Genomic DNA, 21,953 nt, shown 5'->3' on the forward strand with positions numbered 1-21,953 from the left:
ACAAATTATGAAGGAATTTTATCTCAAGACATGATTTATAAATATCAGTTTATTTCTTCAATCAAAAAAAAAAAAAAAATGTTATAGGAGGCACTTAATTAAAAACTAGTTATTTTTTTTTTTCTCTCTAGTTTCAGCTCAGAGCTGTGGCACCGCTGTTTGCAGCCTTACACAAATACTTCTTTTTTTTATCTAATTTCAGTTTTGTTTCACTGTATTTAGCAATAGTTTTGGTCCTTTCTTTTTTTTATTTTTTCCCATCTATATTTCTAGATGGAGAAAATTATTTCAATAGGGTTCAGCTTGCAGCAAGTAACAGAAATTTTTGTAGTTCTGTATGATGTTCTGTTTGATGTGTTCTTCTATTTTCAGTTATAATAATAGGATTTTAGTCACTACAATAACTAGTTTTGTTACTTATATATTATCCCTTTAAACTAATATTCACGACAACACTCATCATCGTCATCATTTAACATCTGCTTTTCAAGCTGGCATGGGTTAAATGGTTTGAATGGAACTGGTAAGCTGGAGCACTGCACCAGGTTCCAGTCTGATTCGGAATGGTTTTTACAGCTAGATGCCCTTTCTAACATCAACCACTCTAAGTGTAATGGGTACTTTTTATGTACCACTGGCACAGATGCCATTTATATTACATTGGCAACATCTTATGGAGTTTCTACCTATGCCTTTTCTACAGATTGAGCAGGGCCATCTACCTGAAGGGATTCGTGATTTGTCTGCTTTCCTACTTACTAAGACTTTGATTTTTGTTAGATTAACTCTAAGGCCCTTTGATCCTAGACCTTGCTTCCAACCTGGAATTTCATCTCTAATTTTGAAAGTGATCCAGCTATAAGAGCAAGGTCATCAGCATAGAGGAACACCTAATACTGCTGTCTTTCTGTTATTTGAATGGCATGGCTCAGCATCCCTCATGATAACAACGACCCAGCTAATACTTTTTTAATCAACCTGTGGGTAGTTGTGAGGCCAAAATTCTGAAAGACCTAATAAATGTTTGTAAAATATGTGAAATTCCAAAGAAGTGAAATAAAATGAATGCAAAGCTATGTAAGTCAATGACTCTACCATGCTACATGAATAAATACATGTAGTAAACCATCGACAGATTTTCTATTTGATAAAAAGATTCCAATGAGTGACAGGTGCTAAAACTCATTAATTTTCAAATGAAATAATCTGTTTAAAATCTACTTGTAGAGTTCTAAATAAAAGAAAAGAAACACTTCTGTAGAATGTGTGTGTGTATGTATGTATGTATATATATATATATATATATATATATTTAAAGAGAGAGAGAGAGAGAAATAATTGAGAAAATAGGTTCCAACATCAAATGTATTCAATCAAAGGTGGAAGGGAATTAAGATATTAAGGTTTATAAATTATGAAAATTATGTTGTGAATAAATACTAATCCAGTACTTTTTTTCTTATGTATAGTTTCGATTTTTGTACGTCTGATGAATCACACTCTCCTGTAGAAAACCTTGGTCAAGTTGTATTTGGTGAAAGGATACGACCGTCTCCATATGAGGTAAAAATTTGTGGATTTTTTTTTCATTATCTTGGATATAAATTAGGATAATAACACACATACTCATACACAACTATATATACATAAGTGAGTGGACAAACAAAAGGAAAAAGCACCCAACACATTTAGTAGGAGTTACATGTACTATTATTTAAAACAGTTTGCTTTAGCTCCATGAAATATAAAGTTTTGCAGGCTTCTAGCAGAAACCCCAAATGGCTGCCATCTTGAATTTCCTGTTTTTCTCTGTTCAGTAATCATAGCCTGAATAAGATGGGGTTCTGTCAGAAGCTTGCCAAACTTTAAATCTCATGGAGCCAAATCAAACATAGCAACAACAACAACAATAATAATAACGGTTTCGAATTTTGCCACAAGGGCAGCAGTTTTGGGGAAAGGGATGAGTTGATGACATTAACCCCAGTGTTCAGCTGGTACTTATTTCATTGACCCCAAAAGGATGAAAGGTAAAGTCGACCGCGGCAGAAATTGAACTCAGAATTTAGCAACGGGCAAAATGCCGCTAAGCATTTCGTTCAGCATGCTAACGATTCTGCCAATAATAATAATAATTAAGGTTTCAAATTTTCACACAAGGCCAACAGTTTCAGGGGAGAGGGTAAGCCGATTACATCTAACCCAGTGCCCAACTGGTACTTATCTTATCAACCGTCAAAGGATGAAAGGCAAAGGCGATCTTGGTGGAATTTGAACTCTGTATATATGCATGTGTATGTGTCTATATATGTATGTTTGTATATATATATATGCATGTGTATGTATATATGTATATGTGTGTGTGTGTGTATATACATAGGTATATATACATGTGTTTGTATGTGCATACCCAACAAAAAATCCAACAATTCAACACAACAGTTCTCAGCAACAACAATCAACAAATCCAACAAACCGACACAAACACTTCCAAAGTAGCAAGTCCGCTAGTTGAGATACCTGCCAAGCCTTCACAAATATATATATTTACAGTGAAATCTATTCACTGGTTACCATAATTAGAAATATTGAATTTCTAAATGTCTCAAAGAGAAATGAGCTGTGGTGGAGCGATATAGTGGTTGTATAATGTCAACATAACATGACAGTCCCGTAAAGGGAATTACACTACTGCTATATAGCCCTAGGAAGCATTGACGCTTCCTGTCGGCTTTGACACATTTCCTGTGTCCTTATATTTGCGAATATATATATATATATATATGTATAAATATATATATATATATTCGCAAATATATATATATATTAGAATACGAATAACCTGAGCAAAGTTTAGAAAGCTTCTACCCCTACTGGTGACAAAGGGTCTCTTGCTCAGAGTGAAAGGTAGATTGTACAATGCATGTGTGCGAACTGCCATGCTTCACGGTAGTGAAACATGGGCTGTGACAGCAGAGGACATGCGTAGGCTTGAAAGAAATGAAGCTAGCATGATCCGCTGGATGTGTAATGTCAGTGTGCACACACGACAGAGTGTAAGCGCCTTGAGAGAAATGCTGGACATAAGAAGCATCAGATGTGGTGTGCAAGAGAGACGTTTGCGCTGGTATGGTCATGTACTGCGGATGGATGAGGAGAGATGTGTGAAGAAGTGCCACTGCCAAGCAGTTGAAGATATCTGGGGGAGAGGTAGACCCAGGAAGACATGGGATGAGGTGGTCAAGCATGACCTTCGAACATTGGGCCTCACATAGACAATGACAAAAGACCGAGACCTCTGGAGATATGCTGTGACTCCAAAGACCTGACAAATAGTGTGAGTTTATGGCTGCTTCCTGCACCAGCTTTGCATAGCCCCAGCCCATCCAAAGTACCTTGTATTGCAGAATGACCTGCTGTGCTTACCTTGGATCGTAGGGTAACGTGCTGTGCTTGAGAAGACCTACTGAGTCAAGTACATCAACATCAAAATAAATATCAAATGGAAATTGTAGTTGTGATACCTGTGCTGGTGGCATGTAAAAAGTACCATCTGAATGTAGCTTATGCCAGCGCCGCCTTGACTGGCTTCTGTGCTGATGGCACGTAAAAACCACCCACTACACTCACGGAGTGATTGGCGTTAGGAAAGCCATCCAGCTGTAGAAACACTGCCGGATCTGACTGGAGCCTAGTGCAGCCTCCTGGCTTCCCAGACCCCGGTCGAACCATCCAACCCCTGCTAGCATGGAAAGCGGATGTTAAACGATGTTGATAATGATGATATCATAGTCCTCCAGTCAATAACGGAGGAATTCAAGACAGGATGCCCCTGGGAGCTCCTCTATGCTGATGACCTTGCTCTAATTGCTGAGTCACTATCAGAACTAGAGAAGTTTCAAGTGTGGAAACAAGGATTAAAATCGAAGGGCCTTAGAGTCAACCTAGCTAAAACAAAAGTCCTAATAAGTAGGAAGGCAGGCAAACCACAAATCCCTTCAGGTAGATGGCCCTGCTCAATCTGTAGAAAAGGCGGAGGTTGAAACTCTATAAGATGTACCCAGTGTAAGCTATGGACACATAAGAGGTGCAGCAATATCAAAGGAAGGCTAACTGGGAAGATAGTTTTTATATGTGGCAAATGCTCAGGTGCTATAAACACTGGAAATGTCCAGAAAACAGCTTCCATTACATACCAGGGGAAAAAAAAACTAAAAGTAGTTGATAGCTTCCATTATGTAGGTGACCAAGTCAGTATGGGAGGGGGCAAGCTCTGAGAGGGTAGCTGCTAGAGTAAGAATAACCTGGGCAAAGTTCAGAGAGCTCCTACTTCTGCTGGTTATAAAGGGCCTCTTGCTCAGAGTAAAAGGTAACTGTATGATTCATGTATGCGAACAGCCATACTACATGACAGTGAAACATGGGTTGTGACTGCTGAGCACATGTGTAAGCTTGCAAGGAATGAAGCTCGTATGCTCTGCTGGATGTGTAATGTCAGTGTGCATACACAACAGAGTGTAAGAACCCCGAGAGAAAAGTTAAATTTAAGAAGCATCAGATGTGGTGTGCAAGAGAGACGACTGCACTGATATGGTAATGTGTTATGTATGGATGAGGTCAGCTGTGTGAATAAGTACCACATCCTAGCGGTTGAGGGAACTTGTGAAAGGGGTAGACCCAGGAACACCTGGGATGATGTGGTGAAGTACAACCTTTGCATATTGAGCCTCATGGAGACAATGACAAGTGATTGAGACCTTTGGAGATATGCTGTACTTGAGAAAACCTGGGAAGCCAAGTAAGACTGTAACCATGGCCTATGCCAGTGCAGCATAACCGGCCCATTTAAGAATACCCTTCAATCGTTGGACAATATACTGTGCTTGCGAAGACCTGTTGAGTCAAGTAGTGGCTGATGACAGTACCGCCTGATTGGCACCCATACCGGTGGTATGTAAAAAGCACCATTGAAGTGTGGTTGATGTCAGTACTGCTTGACTGGCCCTCGTGCTGGTGGCACATAAAAGGCACCCACTACACTCTTGGAGTGGTTGGTGTTAGAAGGACATCCAGTTGATATACAAATTTCACGAAGTGGGAATAGACACAACTGTCTTCACATGATGTACTTCAGCTTATTCTAATAAACACGATACTTCAATACATACAAAATCTCAATGATCTCCACGAACTCTCAATGGCTTTTATGACTTCTCGTTTCAACCAATATGCTACTCTTCATAAGAGTTTGGCCAATCCATTCTTCCAATCCCACACAGCTGTCAATGACTCTCGCCACAACAATCTTTGGCATTATTTCATAGGTCTTTTTAATTGTTATTGTATATCTTTGTTTTTTTCTCTCTGTCTCAAGTGGTTAAGGTCAAGTAACTGATAAGCAAATCTGTGGCATTGAGCAGGCTTGTTACTATAATGATATTTCTGCTTCAGCACTGAATCTGAGGAGATTTGGTGAGGAGATAAAGGAAGGAATATAAAATAGACAATAGTGAATGAAAAATATAAATAAAAATGAAAAAAATAAATGTCTGAATAAGTAGATCAGAATGGATAAAGTAAATGAGAAGGAGCTTTTGTTGTCAGCTTTTTCCACTTTATCAGTCGTTAATCTTTCAGAATCTCTGCATCTATCATAAATTTGAAGTTTGTATTAATTAGCTAATTCTCAGTCATTTTTGTTTTTGAGTAATTAGATAAGTGTCTATAACTAAAAAAATTATATATGTTAGACTAATATTGAAATATTCACTGTAACTCTAAGGTGGTGGATTGACTAAATTGATTGAGCATCCTAGAAAATAACTTACATTTGGTTGTATCCCTTCACATTCTTGAGTTCATATTTTATCTGGGTTCACTTTACTTTTCTTCCATCCATGGTTGATAAAATAGCACCAGTCTACAAATATTGAGGTTGATATAACCGATTATGCTCATGAATTGAATACTCCATTTTGGTTGTCATAATCATCATTTAATGATGACAATGATGATGGCCAAAATGGAGTGCTTAACCCTTTCGTTACTATATTTCTGACCAAAATACACCCCTTATGTGTTTCAATTAATTTCTAACATAATCATAAATTTAGTCTGGTTTCATTAAACAACTATAACTTTTTTATTTATCAATATATTAACGTGAATTTTGGAAGATAATTTAATGAAATGTTCTCAACCAATTCTATACTATAATTTTTGTCACAAAGTGACTCTAATTGCAGGTAGATACAGGTAAATTCAACAAAATATAAAATTATTAAAATTTTGTTCAAACATCGCTATAGAAAATGGGTTATTAGCTAATATTCAATTGGGTATACAACAAAATTTTACGATAGAATTTGTTATTCTGGGTAACTTTCTGATACCCATAATAATATTTATGGCAAAATAGTCTTAATTTCATTTAAGGTTGTAGGAAACCACTAACTATCCTTTCTTTTGCTTTGTTTACATTTAGCGTAACGGTTCGTTTCCGTCGTAATGATTTCAAATAGGCTCATTCGAAAAAGTAAAAAGAAATAGTCTAAGGCTTTACTCTTCTGGGAAAGTCTGTGGCTTGGTCCAGTTTCTTCAGAAAAATCACCGAAAGAAACAGTTTTTAAATTTTCACTCCATTCAGGTGCCAATTCATTTTCTTTATCGCTGTCGGAGCTCTCGGATTCACTGTTTTCACTTTCGGAAAATGAAACATCAGATTCATTATCAAATACCACATGCTTTTTTTTTTTTCAGTCATAGAGTTAGATTTATGAAGGTCTTCAGTAGAAAATCCTTCGAATTCTGACTTGCTGCTTGATATAATGAAATTCGTATCCATTTTTTGTCAGAATTACAAATTTTGAAAACACAATAGGAACAAATTTCGAAAAGAAATCTCCCAAAATTCACGGAATTAAAATTACACTTCGATTTTTGTACAAAACTGTAGTTGAACTCTTTACGAAGTATAATACGTATTTTCACGAATGTACCAAAGAGATTTGCTCTGATATTCTCATTTAAATATGAATAGGTAAATTCGGGCGGCTTTGGGCGGTTTGGTCACATTAACCAAAATTTTTTTTGGGCGGTTTCGGGCGGTTTGGTAAAGAAAGAGTTAAACAAAAAGAATAATATACAAGTGTGGCTGTGTTGTAAGAAGTTTGTTTCCCAACCACATGCTTCTGGGTTCAGTCCCACTGTGTGGCACTTTGGGCAAGTGTCTTCTACTATAGCTTCAGGCCGGCCAAAGTCTTGTGAGTGGTAGACGGAAACTGGAAGAAGCCTGTGGTGTGTGTGTATCTCTTTGTATCTCCTTGCCTTGACATTGTATAGTAGTTCTAAAATGATTGTTACTGTCATACAGGCAGTGTCTTTCATTTCCAATATACTGCAAGAACATGTCTGGCTGTGGGGAAAGATTACCTTGCTTGGAAACAGGTGAGGGTTGGTGGCAGGAAGGACATCCAACCATAGAAAATCTACCTCAATAAACTCCATCTAACCCATGCTAGCATAGAAAAGTGGATGTTGAATTATGGTGATATTAAGCATGGTTGTGTGGTTAAGGAGCTTGCTTCTTGGCTATGTGGTCTTAGGTTCATTTCAACTGTGTAGCACCTTGGGCATGTCTCTACTATATGAGGGCTCATGAAAAGATATCGGGACTGATGCTATAAAAAGAAAACTACGACACATGTCAATTTGGCATTTAATCTCCTAAGAAACAGTCTCTTTCTGAAGCATTACCAATGATTGAAGCATCACTGGAACTCCTTTTTTGGGGATAGAGAGCTGCTTTCTCTTGGATTTCCTTGACATCTTGAAATTTTGTTCCTTTCAAGTGGGATTTGGTCTTTGGAAAGAGGAAAAAGATGCAAGCAGTGAGGTCTGAGGAAAATGGTGGTTGTTGGACCTGGGAGATGTGCTGGGTCAAAAAATCCTGTACAGGTTGCACTGAATGAGTAGGTGTGTTGTCATGGTGGAGTTGCCACTCACAGGATGCATGCAATTCTGTCCGTTTCTCATGAACAGCATCCTGCAAACATCACAACACGTCATAGTAGTACTCTTTGTTTACTGTCTGACTTGGTGGAACATACTCATGATGAACAATGCCCTTGTAGTCAAAGAAAAATGTCAGCATTGTGTTCACATTGCTTTGACTCATTTGTTCTTTCTTTGGTTTCAGAGGTGTTGGGGATCTTCCACTGTGAAGACTGGGCCTTGGTTTCTGGATCATAACCAAAGACCCACGATTCATCAACTGTTATGGCTCTCCTTACTCCTTTTACTCCTTTACTTGTCTCAGTCATTTGACTGTGGCCATGCTGGAGCACTGCTTTTAGTCGGGCAAATCGACCCCGGGACTTATTCTTTGTAAGCCCAGTACTTATTCTATCGGTCTCTTTTGCCGAACCGCTGAGTGACGGGGACGTAAACACACCAGCATCGGTTGTCAAGCAATGCTAGGGGGACAAACACAGACACACAAACATATACACACACACATATATACGACGGGCTTCTTTCAGTTTCTGTCTACCAAATCCACTCACAAGGCATTGGTCGGCCCGGGGCTATAGCAGAAGACACTTGCCCAAGTTGCCACGCAGTGGGACTGAACCCGGAACCATGTGGTTGGTTAGCAAGCTACTTACCACACAGCCACTCCTGCGCCTATACAAAAAATTTTCATCTTCCTCAATACAATCTAGGAAATCCTGCACAGCTGAAACCTGATCTCTTTGGTCAACTAAAAGCAGTTTTTGCAAACTTGGCAGACACGTGTCTTGTACCCAAACCTTCAGTAAGAATGGACTGAACTGAACTGTAACTAATGCCCACATCTGTGATGTTTTCATCAGTTGCAGATCTCCCAGAACGTGTGTCACTGTCAACATTTTGTCAGCCATCTTGGAAATGTTTGAGCCACTTGTACACTCATGTCCGACTCATACACTTCTTGCTGTACACTTTGTTTCATACATTGGCTCTGTTACCATAGCAACAGTCCTGATACTTTTTTTATCAGACCCCGTGGCTCTGTCTCTGTTTCTCATCTTTTGTGATAAATATGTCTGACCATGGAAAAATATTACCGTGCTTGGAAACAAGTAAGGATTAGCAACAGGAAAGGCATCTGGCCTTAGAAAATCTCTCAACAGATTCTATCTGACCAATACAAGCATGGAAAAGTGGACATCAGATGTTGGTATATATGTGAAGATCTATGAATCATTAATCTAAGAATAAATGTAACACTGTCAACATAATCAGTTAAAAACAGTTTTAATACATATTTCTTCTATAAAATATGGCAGTGTTGGCTATATGACCCTTTCTTCATTTGTCATTTTTAAGCCTTTTTTAAAGTTCCTATAGTAATTGTTTAAGATAAATAAAACAAAATAGTATAGACTGGCAGGGCTGGTTTGGGCTGATTAGATCTCTAACTTAATCTCAACAAAAGTTTAACAATTTATCTTACTATCTCTTTATTAACAACAATGTTCCTTGTTGACCTCTTTTTTCACTTTCACAATGATAATCAGCTTTGAACTCTCTTATTGCTTATGAAAACTATAGTTCTTGTACCTTTAAGTGTGTACAGGTTACTTCAAAGTGAAGGCCTTGACATTTTATTGTGAGATTAACTATTTGAAAATGGAACTTTGCCACTTCAAAGTGAGAATAGTTATTTCTAAGGGAAATTAACCAAATAATTTATTTGATAGTAATTATAACATCAGAATGTTGCTTGTTAGTGAATTTTGTGGCAGATCCCATCTCATCTCTTCGTTTACCCTTCACAAGGTGATTGATGAATTGTTAATTGTTGCCTCATACAAATTGGCACACATTTCATCAACCTTTACATTATACATGCAACTTGTAGGTAATGTTTCTTATTTTCATGTCTGTATGATCTAAAATTATTGTTTGTAGTCTTAGTAGTTAACTCCATGATCATCTGTGAGTGACTCTGGATACTTGCATCTTTGTTCTATAGAAAATGAGCTATGACGTATAGTACCATCTATATAGGAGAAAATTGCTTAGAAGCAGCAGCAATTAGACTATTGATATTTACAGAAGAAAGTGTATGGGTGCTATACTGAAACTTGAAGCAAGAGTAGCCTAACTGGAAACTTCTAATCCAAGAAATGGAAGACAGACGCAACTTAGCTAGAAGGTCCTTGAATATTTGTTGTCAGATACTTTGCTGAAGTTCACAAGGATAAAGGACTACTTGTGAGTAATAAGAAAACATGTGTCTCCATGAGACTTGCATTCTTTATGTTAAGTCTTTTTGTCACAATGTAGTGAAAGAAATGTAAGGTGGATAGTTGACAGTGTCTGAGGGTTTACATTTTTGGGGATATTGTAGTGTTTGTTTTTCTTGAAGTTGGGGTAGATACCCACAAAAAAATTGAAGTTGAAGTGTTTGGTTAGGATAGATTCCAGTATGCATATAAACTATTTGATGTATTTGCAATAACAGTCTTAGGATAAGCAGAGATTGGGGGATGAGAGTGGCAGTTGTGTGTATGTGCTGTGTGGAATGGAAGCAAAATAATAAATATGGTCATTTTGTTCACAGGATTCATGTTTATAAGAGCCATTGGGTTGGGATATATGCTTAAGGAGCATTCCGCAGAGTTGAAAGAAATATTCTTGAACAGATTCTAAGCAGTCAGAAAGTATACTTAGAATCTGGGAGGCAAAAAAATTTGCAGGCTGTGTATGTACAAGACAAGTGTCTTGCATTAGTTACGATATTGTGTAAACATGTTAGAAAAATAGTGACCATAAGTGGTTTTCTCCTGGCTGGGAGTTTAGGCTCTACATTTGCATAGGAGTTATTGATGTTTGTGGACTATGGTTGTTTGAGTGCTGTTAAGGAATACATCTATGAGTATTTATTTCATTACTACCCACAAGGGGCTAAACACAGAGGGGACAAACAAGGACAGACAAAAGGATTAAATCGATTACATCGACCCCAGTGCGTAACTGGTACTTATTTAATCGACCCCGAAAGGATGAAAGGCAAAGTCGACCTCGGCGGAATTTGAACTCATAACGTAACGGCAGACGAAATACGGCTACGCATTTCGCCCGACATGCTAACGTTTCTGCCAGCTCGCCCGAGTATTGTTTCAATCTTCCATTTAGTTGTCTCAAACTGGTTCAGAATGATGCATGTTTTTTGCTTAGAGCTGTCAGCATAGAATTGATAGAGCTGAAAAATACCTGAGGATTTGCTGGGCAGAGATTGTTTCGAAGTAATTTGATGTGGATAAGTTGTCTTTGTGGTAGCAGTCAGATGTCAGAAGGGCTCAGAGACTGTGGCCACCATGAAAGAACATCATGATGTGAAGTTTTAGCTAAGAAAAAGTGTATTATAATGATTAACTGAAAATTGATATGATACATATAAGAGTTTTTCTGAGTAGACCAACATTATCTAGCAGTCTTCTTTACAGGGTCATGGATTGCGATTGATGAAATGGTGGACTTAAGAATATTTTCAACCACTACCATGGTTGAATGATATTTCACAGTTATAAACCTCCAACCAGTTTACTATTTTCAAAACAACTATGGAATTTCTACAGGTTCTGCTAGTATGAATGCATAATTATGTAGCTATGTAAATGTATATATGCATCTGTTAATATAACCAATATGTTATTTTTAATCCTTTTGTTATCACATTTCTGTTGAAATACACTGCCTTTGTTTCAATTTATTTTGAAAATAACAAAGAATTTATTAAAATAACTGCCATTATTAAGATTGTGTTTAAGGTGGTGAGCTGGCAGAATCATAAGCATGCCAGGTAAAAGGCTTGGTGGTATTTTATCTGTCTTTATGTCCCGAGTTCAAATTCCACTGAGGTCAGGGTCGATAAAATAAGTACCAGTTGTGTATTGGGTTGATGTAATTGACTCACCACCCCACCACCAAGTTGCTGGCCTTGTGCCAAAATTTGAAACCATTATTAAGCTTGTGTTTGGAACGTAAAGGTTTTAATTTAGATCACTTTATAGTAAGAAGTTTGTATCATAGAACCAGGGTTGGTGTCAGGCAAGTTGGTACCAAAAGGGTTACTTGAAATAAAAGTTACGGTTTAAGTCTTTCATTTAAATTTCTTATATTCATTATTAGACTGCTTACTATATTTCATAATCTTGGAATTAAAGACAATGACTTATTCTAATGATTTTATTTCCAAAATATTTTGCAATATTCTGAAATATATATTAAAATGTTATTGTTTTGGTTGCTATTTCAGATGACATTTTTAACAGAAATTACTTGCAAGAAAGTCTGCCAAAGGAAATATGAAAAAAACAGTGCAGTTTCAAAAAGCAAACTTGACTTCATCTTGAGGGGTATTAGCCTGGAATATCGACACCACTGGTAAAGTTTAACTTTGTTTTAAATAAAGTTTTTACTTGATTTCTATTTGTCTTAAAATAAAATAAAATAGCATCAGTATATATTTTACTTCATTGATTTCTTTTTGTCATTTCAAGGATTATTGATAATATGCCAATCACCTGGTGCTATGATGTTGAAAACAACAAACACCATTGTAATACTGGCTTCCCTATTGGTTGTTATGTTACAAAAGATGGCTACAGAAAAGGCATATGTCGGACAAGAGTATGTATTATGTGATATTTTCCCTTGTTATTTTAAATTCAGATTATGTATAGTTATTGACTATTTTGTTGATTGTTAGAAATTCCTCAGTTAGGAATGATTTATATGCATCAATGCAATTTTTAAAGCCGTTTATCTTTTCCTTGTTACAACCATTGGTCTGTGACCATACTGGGGAACTGTCTTGAAGGGTTTTAGTAGAACAAATTGACCCCAATACTTATTTTTAAGTCTGATTTCTGGTACTTATTCTATCAGTCTCTTTTGCCAAACTGCTAAGTTACAGGAATGTAAAGAAAACTGCTTTGGTTTTCAGGTAGGACACATTCCTAAGCTTTCGCACATACAACACACACATAATATACATGCACATACACTCACATGACAGGCTTCCACACAATTTCCATCAACCAAATTCACTCATAAGGCATTGGTCAGCCCAAAGCTATAGTAGAAGACATTTGTCCAAGTGGGACTGAACATGAAACCATGTGCATGAAAAGTGAGCTTCTTAAGCAAAACAGCCAGTTTATCACCTGATGTTAAAATATAGTCAATAATACTGGTGTCACATTAAAAGCATCCAGCACACACTGTAATGTGGTTGGCATTAGGAAGGACATCCAGCTGTAGAAACCAAGTCAAATTAGACCGGAACTTGGGGTAGCTGTCCAGCTTGCCAACTCTGGTCAAACTGTCCAACCCATGCCAGCATGGAAAATGGGTGCTAAATGATGATGATGATAAATTACAAGAAATAAATGTGTACCGTAAAAAATCCATGTAATTTATGCACTTTTTTCTTTTTTGCAAAAATGAAAATAAACTTTAGGGGTGCGTAAATTACATGAGTAGATCGTTTCCAGAATTTTTTTAGAATTGTATTGTTGTTGAAAAATGACATACAAAATGTAAACATTCGTACCGGAAGTGGACTCATCTATTTATGCTGGACAGTATAATGCTTACTTTTTCTGTACAATTTTACTAAAACCATTAAATGGTTAACTACCTTTTGAAGTCTGATGTACATGCTGGTAACTACAGTCTGGGCCATATTTTACATATTTAACTTGGTCGAGTGTCATCCAAGCTGATGTTTATTGGTAATTAAACTTAGTTTGCTATATCTATGTGTATTCATCAGCTTTGTTTTTGTTGATAATTCTTAACAACTTTTCCTGTGTACGCATGTCTGTGAGTGTATGAGAGAGAGAAAGAGAAGCACACATGTATATATACATGTGTGTATATATATATTTATATATATATATGTATATATATATGCACACACACGTGTATATAGAAATATATATATACATACACATGTATATATATAAGAAACCAAAGGGTACGTATACCGCTATATTTTTATATATAACAAATACAAAAATGGGACAAGAACGCAAAACATCCAGACAGTTAGGTGATACAAAAAAGGAACAACAAATCATCCAGATTATTTTTGCAATTTCAGCTGGTTATACTTGAGATTCTCGAGTATAATGAACCAAAATTGCAAAGATAATCTGGAACTCGACTGAGGAAAGAAAACTCTGAATGACCCGTCCTTGTTTTCTTTATATCGTCTGTCTGGATGATTTGTTGTCTCATTTTTGTATCACCTAACTGTCTGGATGTTTTGCGTTCTTGTCCCATTTTTGTATTTTTTACACATGTATATATGCATACACACACACATACAGCTATCGTCTGCTCACAATTTGTGAATTAATACTTCTGTTTATTCCGGTTAAGCTCACACAGTTTCACGGAGACACACAGTCTCATATAGTTATGTACACATGTAAACACTTAAACACTTAGTCTTGTATAGTTACACATACACGCACACACACACACACACACAAATACCACCAGGCAATCAGCGTCATATTTTTCATTTACTTATTTTTATTGGAACGCTAAAGTTGAGGGAAGAGGAGGGTATGGTGAATAAAGCAGACTGACATTGTCGAGGGAAGAGGAGGGTATACGAAGTGAGTAAAGCAGACTGACAGATGTCAGTCTGCAAAATGGATTTTATTTAATAGTAGTTGTGATACCTGTGCTGGTGGCACATAAAAAGCACCATCCGAACGTGGCCGTTGCCAAAAGCACCATTCTGAACGTGGCCATTGCCAGCGCCGCCTCGACTGGCTTCTGTGCTGGTGGCACATAAAAAGCACCATCTGAACGTGGCCGATGCCAGCGCCGCCTCGACTGGCTTCTGTGCCGGTGGCACATAAAAGGCACCATCTGAACGTGCTGATGCCAGCGACGCCTTGGCTGGCTTCCGTGCCGGTGGCATGTTAAAAGCACCAATCGATCATGGCCGATGCCGGACTCCCCTGGCACCTGTGCAGGTGGCACGTAAAAAGCACCCACTACACTCGCGGAGTGGTTGGCGTTGGGAAGGGCATCCAACTGTAGAAACACTGCCAGATCAGACTGGAGCCTGGTGCAGCCCCTGGCTTCCCAGACCCTGGTTGAACCATCCAACCCATGCTAGCGTGGAAAACGGACGTTAAACGATGATGATGATGATGAAAAGACAACACAAACACTTTGTAAATTAATAGCTTTTAATGTGATACCTGTTAAACAAAAATTTTTATTCAATGAAAATTTGATAAAATCTAATCATAAGTAAGTGAAATTATGCTAAATACAACTAAATTGAAAACCTTTTTCCCACTGGCCTTATTGGCAATTCTGAAAACTTTTGGGTGTGAATTTTACATGAGTATAAGCTTTTTTTTAACAATTTTTATCCTGAAAATCATATGTGTAGATTACACAGGTTCGTAAATTACATGGCTTTTTACGGTAATTGTATAACTATATTTTAACTAAAATAAATGATTTTGTAATTATGCATTATTTTAGTTACTATATAGGTTCGTGTCACATGAAAAATGATCTTTTAAAAATTGACTTTAATACATATTAATAATTTATAATCGCCTCTTTTATTTAATTCATTACTATTTTTATTCATTTTTTTATCCTTCTTTTTCCACTTTCATCATCCTCGTTTAGCATCCGCTTTCCATGCTAGCATGGGTTGGATAGTTCAACTGGGGTCTGGGAAGCCAGAAGGCTGCACCAGGCCCAGTCTGATCTGGCAATGTTTCTACGGCTGGATGCCCTTCCTAACGCCAACCACTCCATGAGTGTAGTGGGTGCTTTTTTACGTGCGACCGACACAGGTGCCAGGCGAGGCTGGCAACGGTCACGATCGGATGGTGTTTGTTACGTGCCACCGGCACGGAGGCCAGGCGATGCGGTGCTGGCTATGGCCACATTCGGATGGTTCTCTTACGTGCCATCAGCACTGGTATCACAACTACAAATTCCATTGATGTTGATCGATTTTGATTTTTAACAAATCTTATATCCTCATGAAATGTTAATGAAATGTTTTTTGTGTTTATTTTTAGGATTCATACACTGAGACGAATACCTATTACCTCTTTAACCATGTTGATATAGATATCACTTATCACAGTGGAAAACAGGAAGATTGGGGAGAATCTTTAACTGGCAAAGGTGGAAGAATTATATCAGCCAGAGTTACACCACGCAGGTACTTTCTAGATTTCAAAATTTTTTTGAATTTATTACTAAACAGCCATGTTTTGAATCAAATACTAAGCAAAATGCTTAGCTGTATTTCATCCGTTTTCACATTTTGAGTTCAAATTCTGCTGGGGTTGACTTTGCCTTCCTTCCCTTTGGAGTCAATAAAATAAGTACCAGTTGAATACTGGGATCCAATGTAACTGACTTACTCCTCTCCTAAAATTGCTGGCCCTATGCCAAAATTTGAAACTGATATTTCAGAAATTGATGAGCTTTAGAAATTAGCTCTCGTGTCTGCTATTTATTCATCATTTCTCATTGTAATTCCATGCATCCATTTTCACCACCCACTATTCCTTGGAGGTTGTTGGGGTACAGTGTCCTCAGCTACCTCCTCCCAGAAACGATCATTAAAATTTCCTGCTGGACTCCCAAATATGACCAGCTGAGACTATAGATATTATTCAACCATCACGCTTGTGATCTACTCTTAGGTCATCTGCTGGTTACCTTGGCTTGAAGAATTTGTCTTACGTTCCTTTCCTGCAGCATTCTAACCACCTGCCAATAATTACTTTATTTTTTATTTAGGTTACCAAAGCTTTTGTAAAAAGAAAGCACTTTTTCTAAATCTTCATTCTACCTTCTTAAGAGTGTTGTTAATGGTGGAGCAAGAAACCTTGCTGATTCTCAGTCCTATAAGTTTTTGCCAAAATTTCCTTTCTTTTTCTTCTCTTTTGAGTGCTTGTTGACTACTGTGAGGAGGAACTAGAAATTGATAGCAATGTTGCTGTCATGGCAGCAAAAGCAATAGCACATTCACCACCAACTATAGCTTGCTAGTCCCAAAGAAAGCCAGTTACATTAAAAACAGCTTTCAAAATCATCACAACAGCACACGGTAGTTCTATCATTTCTTCAACTGACATTGCTACTAGCACGTTCACAGTGGATTTTGGAATCCTTGCTGTCATCACCACCACCACTTACTATTGCAACAAAATAAAAGATATAGCAAGTGGGCTAGGGAGTATTGTAATGAAATTTCAAGATTATCACTCAACAAAGAGTATACGCTGCATTAACTTCATGTGGGACAGATCTGCCTTATCAACTGAGTCCGTTGTAATGATTGCCCTTTTGCCTTCCTTTAACCAGTCAGGGAAGGCAGTTGTCCTTTGTGTGGTGGCTATGGTGAAAATAGTTATGTGATGGACAATGATGGAAATGGGTGGCAGACAATACACAGGAGGATGGTAAACCTATCATTTCAAAGGGCTGAGGGATTTACAGCATCTAACCTCATCTCTGTTTCAACCTTAGCCTCATGGACTTTAGCGTACCTCTAGACCCCAAAACTCATTCCCATCACTGGCATATTCCCCATACTCAGAGCCTCATTGACATTTTTTTAAAGTTTCACTTGGAAAGGAAAGCATGAGTGGAGAGAGAATGCTGTCCTCAAGTAGATTTATTAGAAGATGGGTAAAAATGGTGAAAATGGCAAAGAGTTGATGGGGACTGCTATAAATATACACTTGTAGTCAGAGAATGGCAGTTGGAAAGAGCACTTTACCTTGGTGTTCAAGGTGATCTTGGATCTGGGAGCTTCTTTGATAGGCCCTTGATAGAGGTGGTCCTGTATCAGGAGGACTGCATTGTCATCATCGTCCATTATTTGTATGCAGTATATACTTGTATTTCATGTTTGTTTGTTTTTTTCTCGTTTGATTTTCGATGTAAACCCTTTCACATAATGTGTTTTTGTAATTGTACCCCTCATCTTGTACTCTAGTGGAAAATGAGTCATCATTCCCCTCCCTTCACTTCTTCCAAATAGTAACAATAACATCAAAGATTTACTTCCACATAAGCTCAGTTGTTGGAGCAGCAATATTGAGTTGATTGCATTGATTCCAGATTATGTAATTATACTTCAATATTACAAGACTTATTTTATTATCTTTGACATAATAAAAGATGAACTAGAACTTGACAGGATTTGAATTCAAAACTTAGTGGGAGGAATTATAATATAATGCATTTAGTCTAGTAATCAACTATCTCAGTTGTGCTATGTACCCTTCTATAAATAATGATTTCCATGAGAGGCAGAAGAACACGGGGGATGGTACAGTGAATTACACTGATCTGTTACTTGACTAGTACTTCTTTTATCAGCACACAACTCAGAAGATAAAGAGAATAATGAAATCCTACAAGGTGTTTAGCTTATCCCTCTATCAATTCTGCTATCTATTATAATGATTGAAGTTAGTACAGGTGAAGAACAAAGTTTTGAATTGTTTTGTAATTTGATTTGATTTGAATTTCAAATAGACCCGGTAAACTGACTGTGGAACATCATGAATAAATTGATTTATTTGTTTGTCTATTGTGAGATCTTGAAGAGATTAGATAACTTATTGCATAAGTTACCTTTAGATAATAACGCATGAGAAAAAGAATATCAAACATTAGATGTGAAAATATCTGTATATTTATTAAAAATAATTAAATGATGTTTTTTCTGTTTAGTTTCAAAAATGGAAAATGTTCTGGACCTCCTTTGGCTATCAAAGCTGATAATAAAGATGAGATAGCATTTGACTATACATATTCAGTTCACTATCGGGTAAGTTATGGTAGTATTTTAAAAGATTTTCTAAAAAGGCTTGTATATATTTATTTGGAAACTTGAAGCACGATGATATATTTTAAAGAGACATTTAGCATGCCTTGATCTACGAAATGTTAATGCTGTTTTAGTATGACATCAGAATTCATTTATAAACATAAGATGACTGAGTAGATGATGTATTGGAATATTTGAACTCTTGAATTAAGAGTTCAAATCTGTTGTAAATGTTTTAATGTGTTTCTGAGTAAACCATTTTATTCCGCATTTTGTCAGGTCACTTATTGTCTGTGAATGTTACTCTGGTTTCTTTGGTTTCTAGGGAGAAATTTAATATTTTATCTATAGTTATTATTATTATTATCATTATTATCATTATTAAGGCAGTGAGCTGGCAAAATCATTAGTGCATTGGACAAAATGCCTAGCAGTATTTTGCCAGTCGCTACGTTTTGATTTCAAATTCCGCCAAGGTCAACTTTGCCTTTCATCCTTTTGAGGTCGATTAAATAAGTACCAGTTGCACTCTTGGGTCAGTATTATTGACTTAATTCCTTCCCCCAAATTTCAGGCTTTGTCCTTACAATAGAAAAGATTATTATCATCATTATTATGATTTTCAATGAGTTTTAGCATCTGGTCGTTAGATGTTTCAAGATATTTGACCAGTTCATTTGTGGTGGTTTTGTAAGAGAGTTCAAACTAGATCAAACCTCAACTTCCTTGGGCTCTGAGATGGTAAAGACAATCCACATCTGCCTTCGAGTAGTGAATCTTATTGAAAGTCAGCAGTTTATGTATTTTCCAATTTTCTTTATTTCACTGATATTCCCGTTCAACACATTGAAGCTATAACAACTAGAACTGCTAAGGAATTTATGGCTAACGTCTTGTTACGTGCATTTAGTTCAGATTTCAGGATTGCTTTAACTCTCCTATAACATTCCTTCCTGATCTTCTCTTTCATGATTGCATGCTGAATGCCAGTGCCTTCATTTAGTCCTAGGTATTTGTAAGCTTGTTGCTGCTCAAGTTCTTTTATAATTGTGTCAACATCTAGCACGACTGAATTTGAGGTTTTCAATTTCCCTTTTTGGAAAATGGTCTTGGTACATTTATTAAGACCAGACTACATCCAGATGTCATCACTGAATGCTTTCACAGTATATAATAGGCTTTCAAGTTCGTCATTGCCTTTACCATAAGTTTAAGTCATCCATATGAAATAGATGGCATATTTTCTTGTTGTCACTTTTATACCCATACCCTTTTCTGTTAAGTTCACTTGTAAGAGGTATTAGGGCCATGCAAAAAACTAGAGGTGAAAGTGAGTCACCTTTGAAAACGTTACAGCTGAGGTTAATATTGTTTGAAGTTATCCTTCCATTAGAGTGATATAATTGAAGATTTGTATTCCACAATGACATATTATGCTTCTGGAAGTTTGAAGTTTCAGGAGAAAATTGGAAAATGTCCAGCGATTTCAAGATACATAAATGTGGTATGCTATCATCATCACCATCATCATCACTGTTATTACTTCTTTTTTTCACAGGTTTTGTTGGAACTTCTAGAGACTTGCATACATAGCAGGCTTGCTGCCTGCAGCCTATAATACCATGCTATCTGTCCTTTTCAACTATCTAATACTTTCCTGATTATTTTGGCTGTGCCAAGGAGGCAAACCTTTTGTAACAGTTCTACTGGGCACTCTATTCCAATTTCCTTTATATTCCTCTTGATACATTCTGATACTGTCCCCAAGGATCCAACAATTGGCTCTATCTTCACCTTCTTCATTTTCCTTAGCTGGGCTATTTCATACTTAAGAGAATTGTATTATCTATTTTTTAACCTACCTTCTTGATTATTCATGGGTCAAAGGGGCACACATCAACTATATAGCACATGTGGTGCATCTTGTCAACCACCTCTAGGTCCAGTCTGTTATACTCTAGCACCTGACCTGTTTGGATTGGGAAATCCCAGAGGATTTTGCAAGTCTCTGACTCCACCACTCTCTGCGGTTTGTGCCAACACTTTTTGCGCAATTTTCAATGTAGCACTTTCGCTACCTTATTGTGTCACCACAATGTGTAGTGGTTTTAGGCAAGTCTGTGGCATTCATTCATGATATGGTCAATGGTTTCATCCACTCTATTACAGATGCAGCACAATGGAGACACTTCCTTACTCCTAAGGGTGACTCTCCAATTAATGGTCAAAGCTCGGTCTTGTGCTGCCAGTATAGTGCTCTCAGTCTCTTTTTTTCAGTATTTTTTCCTTCAACCAATCCCACCTATTTTTTCCAGCAACTTCTGTTGTGGCTACATTATCATCATCATCATCATCATTATTATTATCATTTAAGGCAGCGAGCTGGCAGAATCATTAGCATTTTGTCTGTCTTTACATTTTGAGTTTAAATTATGCCGAGGTCAACTTTGTCTTTCAACCTTTCTAGGTTGATGAAATAAGTCCCAGTCACACACTGGGGTTGATAGAATTGACTAGCCCTCTCCCCCCAAATTTTAGGCCTTGTGCCTATAATAGAAAGTATTATTATTATTATGTCATAAGATTTAAACTGGTTTTCATCACTTTCATCATATTGTTTTCTCATATCATTGTTATGACTTCTCTTTTCCATATTTACATGATCTGGATGGATGAGTTTGCAACATGGTAAAGTACTTGATCTTGAGCTTGTTTTGTGTATGAAGCCCAACATCTTCAGATCTAACTTACCCACTTCCTTCTATGTTTTCTTTGATCTGTGGTATCTTCCATTCAGTACTTCTTAGCTCAGCACTCTGTGTGTGTTTACATAATTTCCTGATCAACAAGGATGTCTCTCCTGTATACATTAAACATACCTTTAACTTTTAATACCACAGAAGGCCAGATGACAGTAAAAAAGCTATTAATGTTAACAGTCATTGTGTTGTAAATTTGAATAATCATATATGAAATGTTAGAGCTAAACAAAGACTGTAAGTTTAAAGTTTTCATAATATGATATGAAACATTGCTATAATTGCTGTGTTGT

General features: G+C 37.0%; 1 protein-coding gene across 1 annotated transcript in view; it reads left to right on the forward strand.

Moving 5' to 3' along the window:
• The window catches only part of LOC115222089 (transmembrane 9 superfamily member 2), a 63,662-nt gene that overhangs the window by 14,803 nt on the left and 26,906 nt on the right, over nt 1-21,953 (forward strand). Inside the window, exons 3-7 of the mRNA XM_029792186.2 lie at nt 1,470-1,563; nt 12,308-12,435; nt 12,552-12,681; nt 16,125-16,270; nt 18,805-18,901. Coding sequence (XP_029648046.1) covers nt 1,470-1,563; nt 12,308-12,435; nt 12,552-12,681; nt 16,125-16,270; nt 18,805-18,901 — 595 coding nt within the window. The remainder of the gene's footprint in view (nt 1-1,469; nt 1,564-12,307; nt 12,436-12,551; nt 12,682-16,124; nt 16,271-18,804; nt 18,902-21,953) is intronic.

This window comes from Octopus sinensis, linkage group LG19 (assembly GCF_006345805.1).
Source record: "Octopus sinensis linkage group LG19, ASM634580v1, whole genome shotgun sequence".
Taxonomy (NCBI): domain Eukaryota; kingdom Metazoa; phylum Mollusca; class Cephalopoda; order Octopoda; family Octopodidae; genus Octopus; species Octopus sinensis.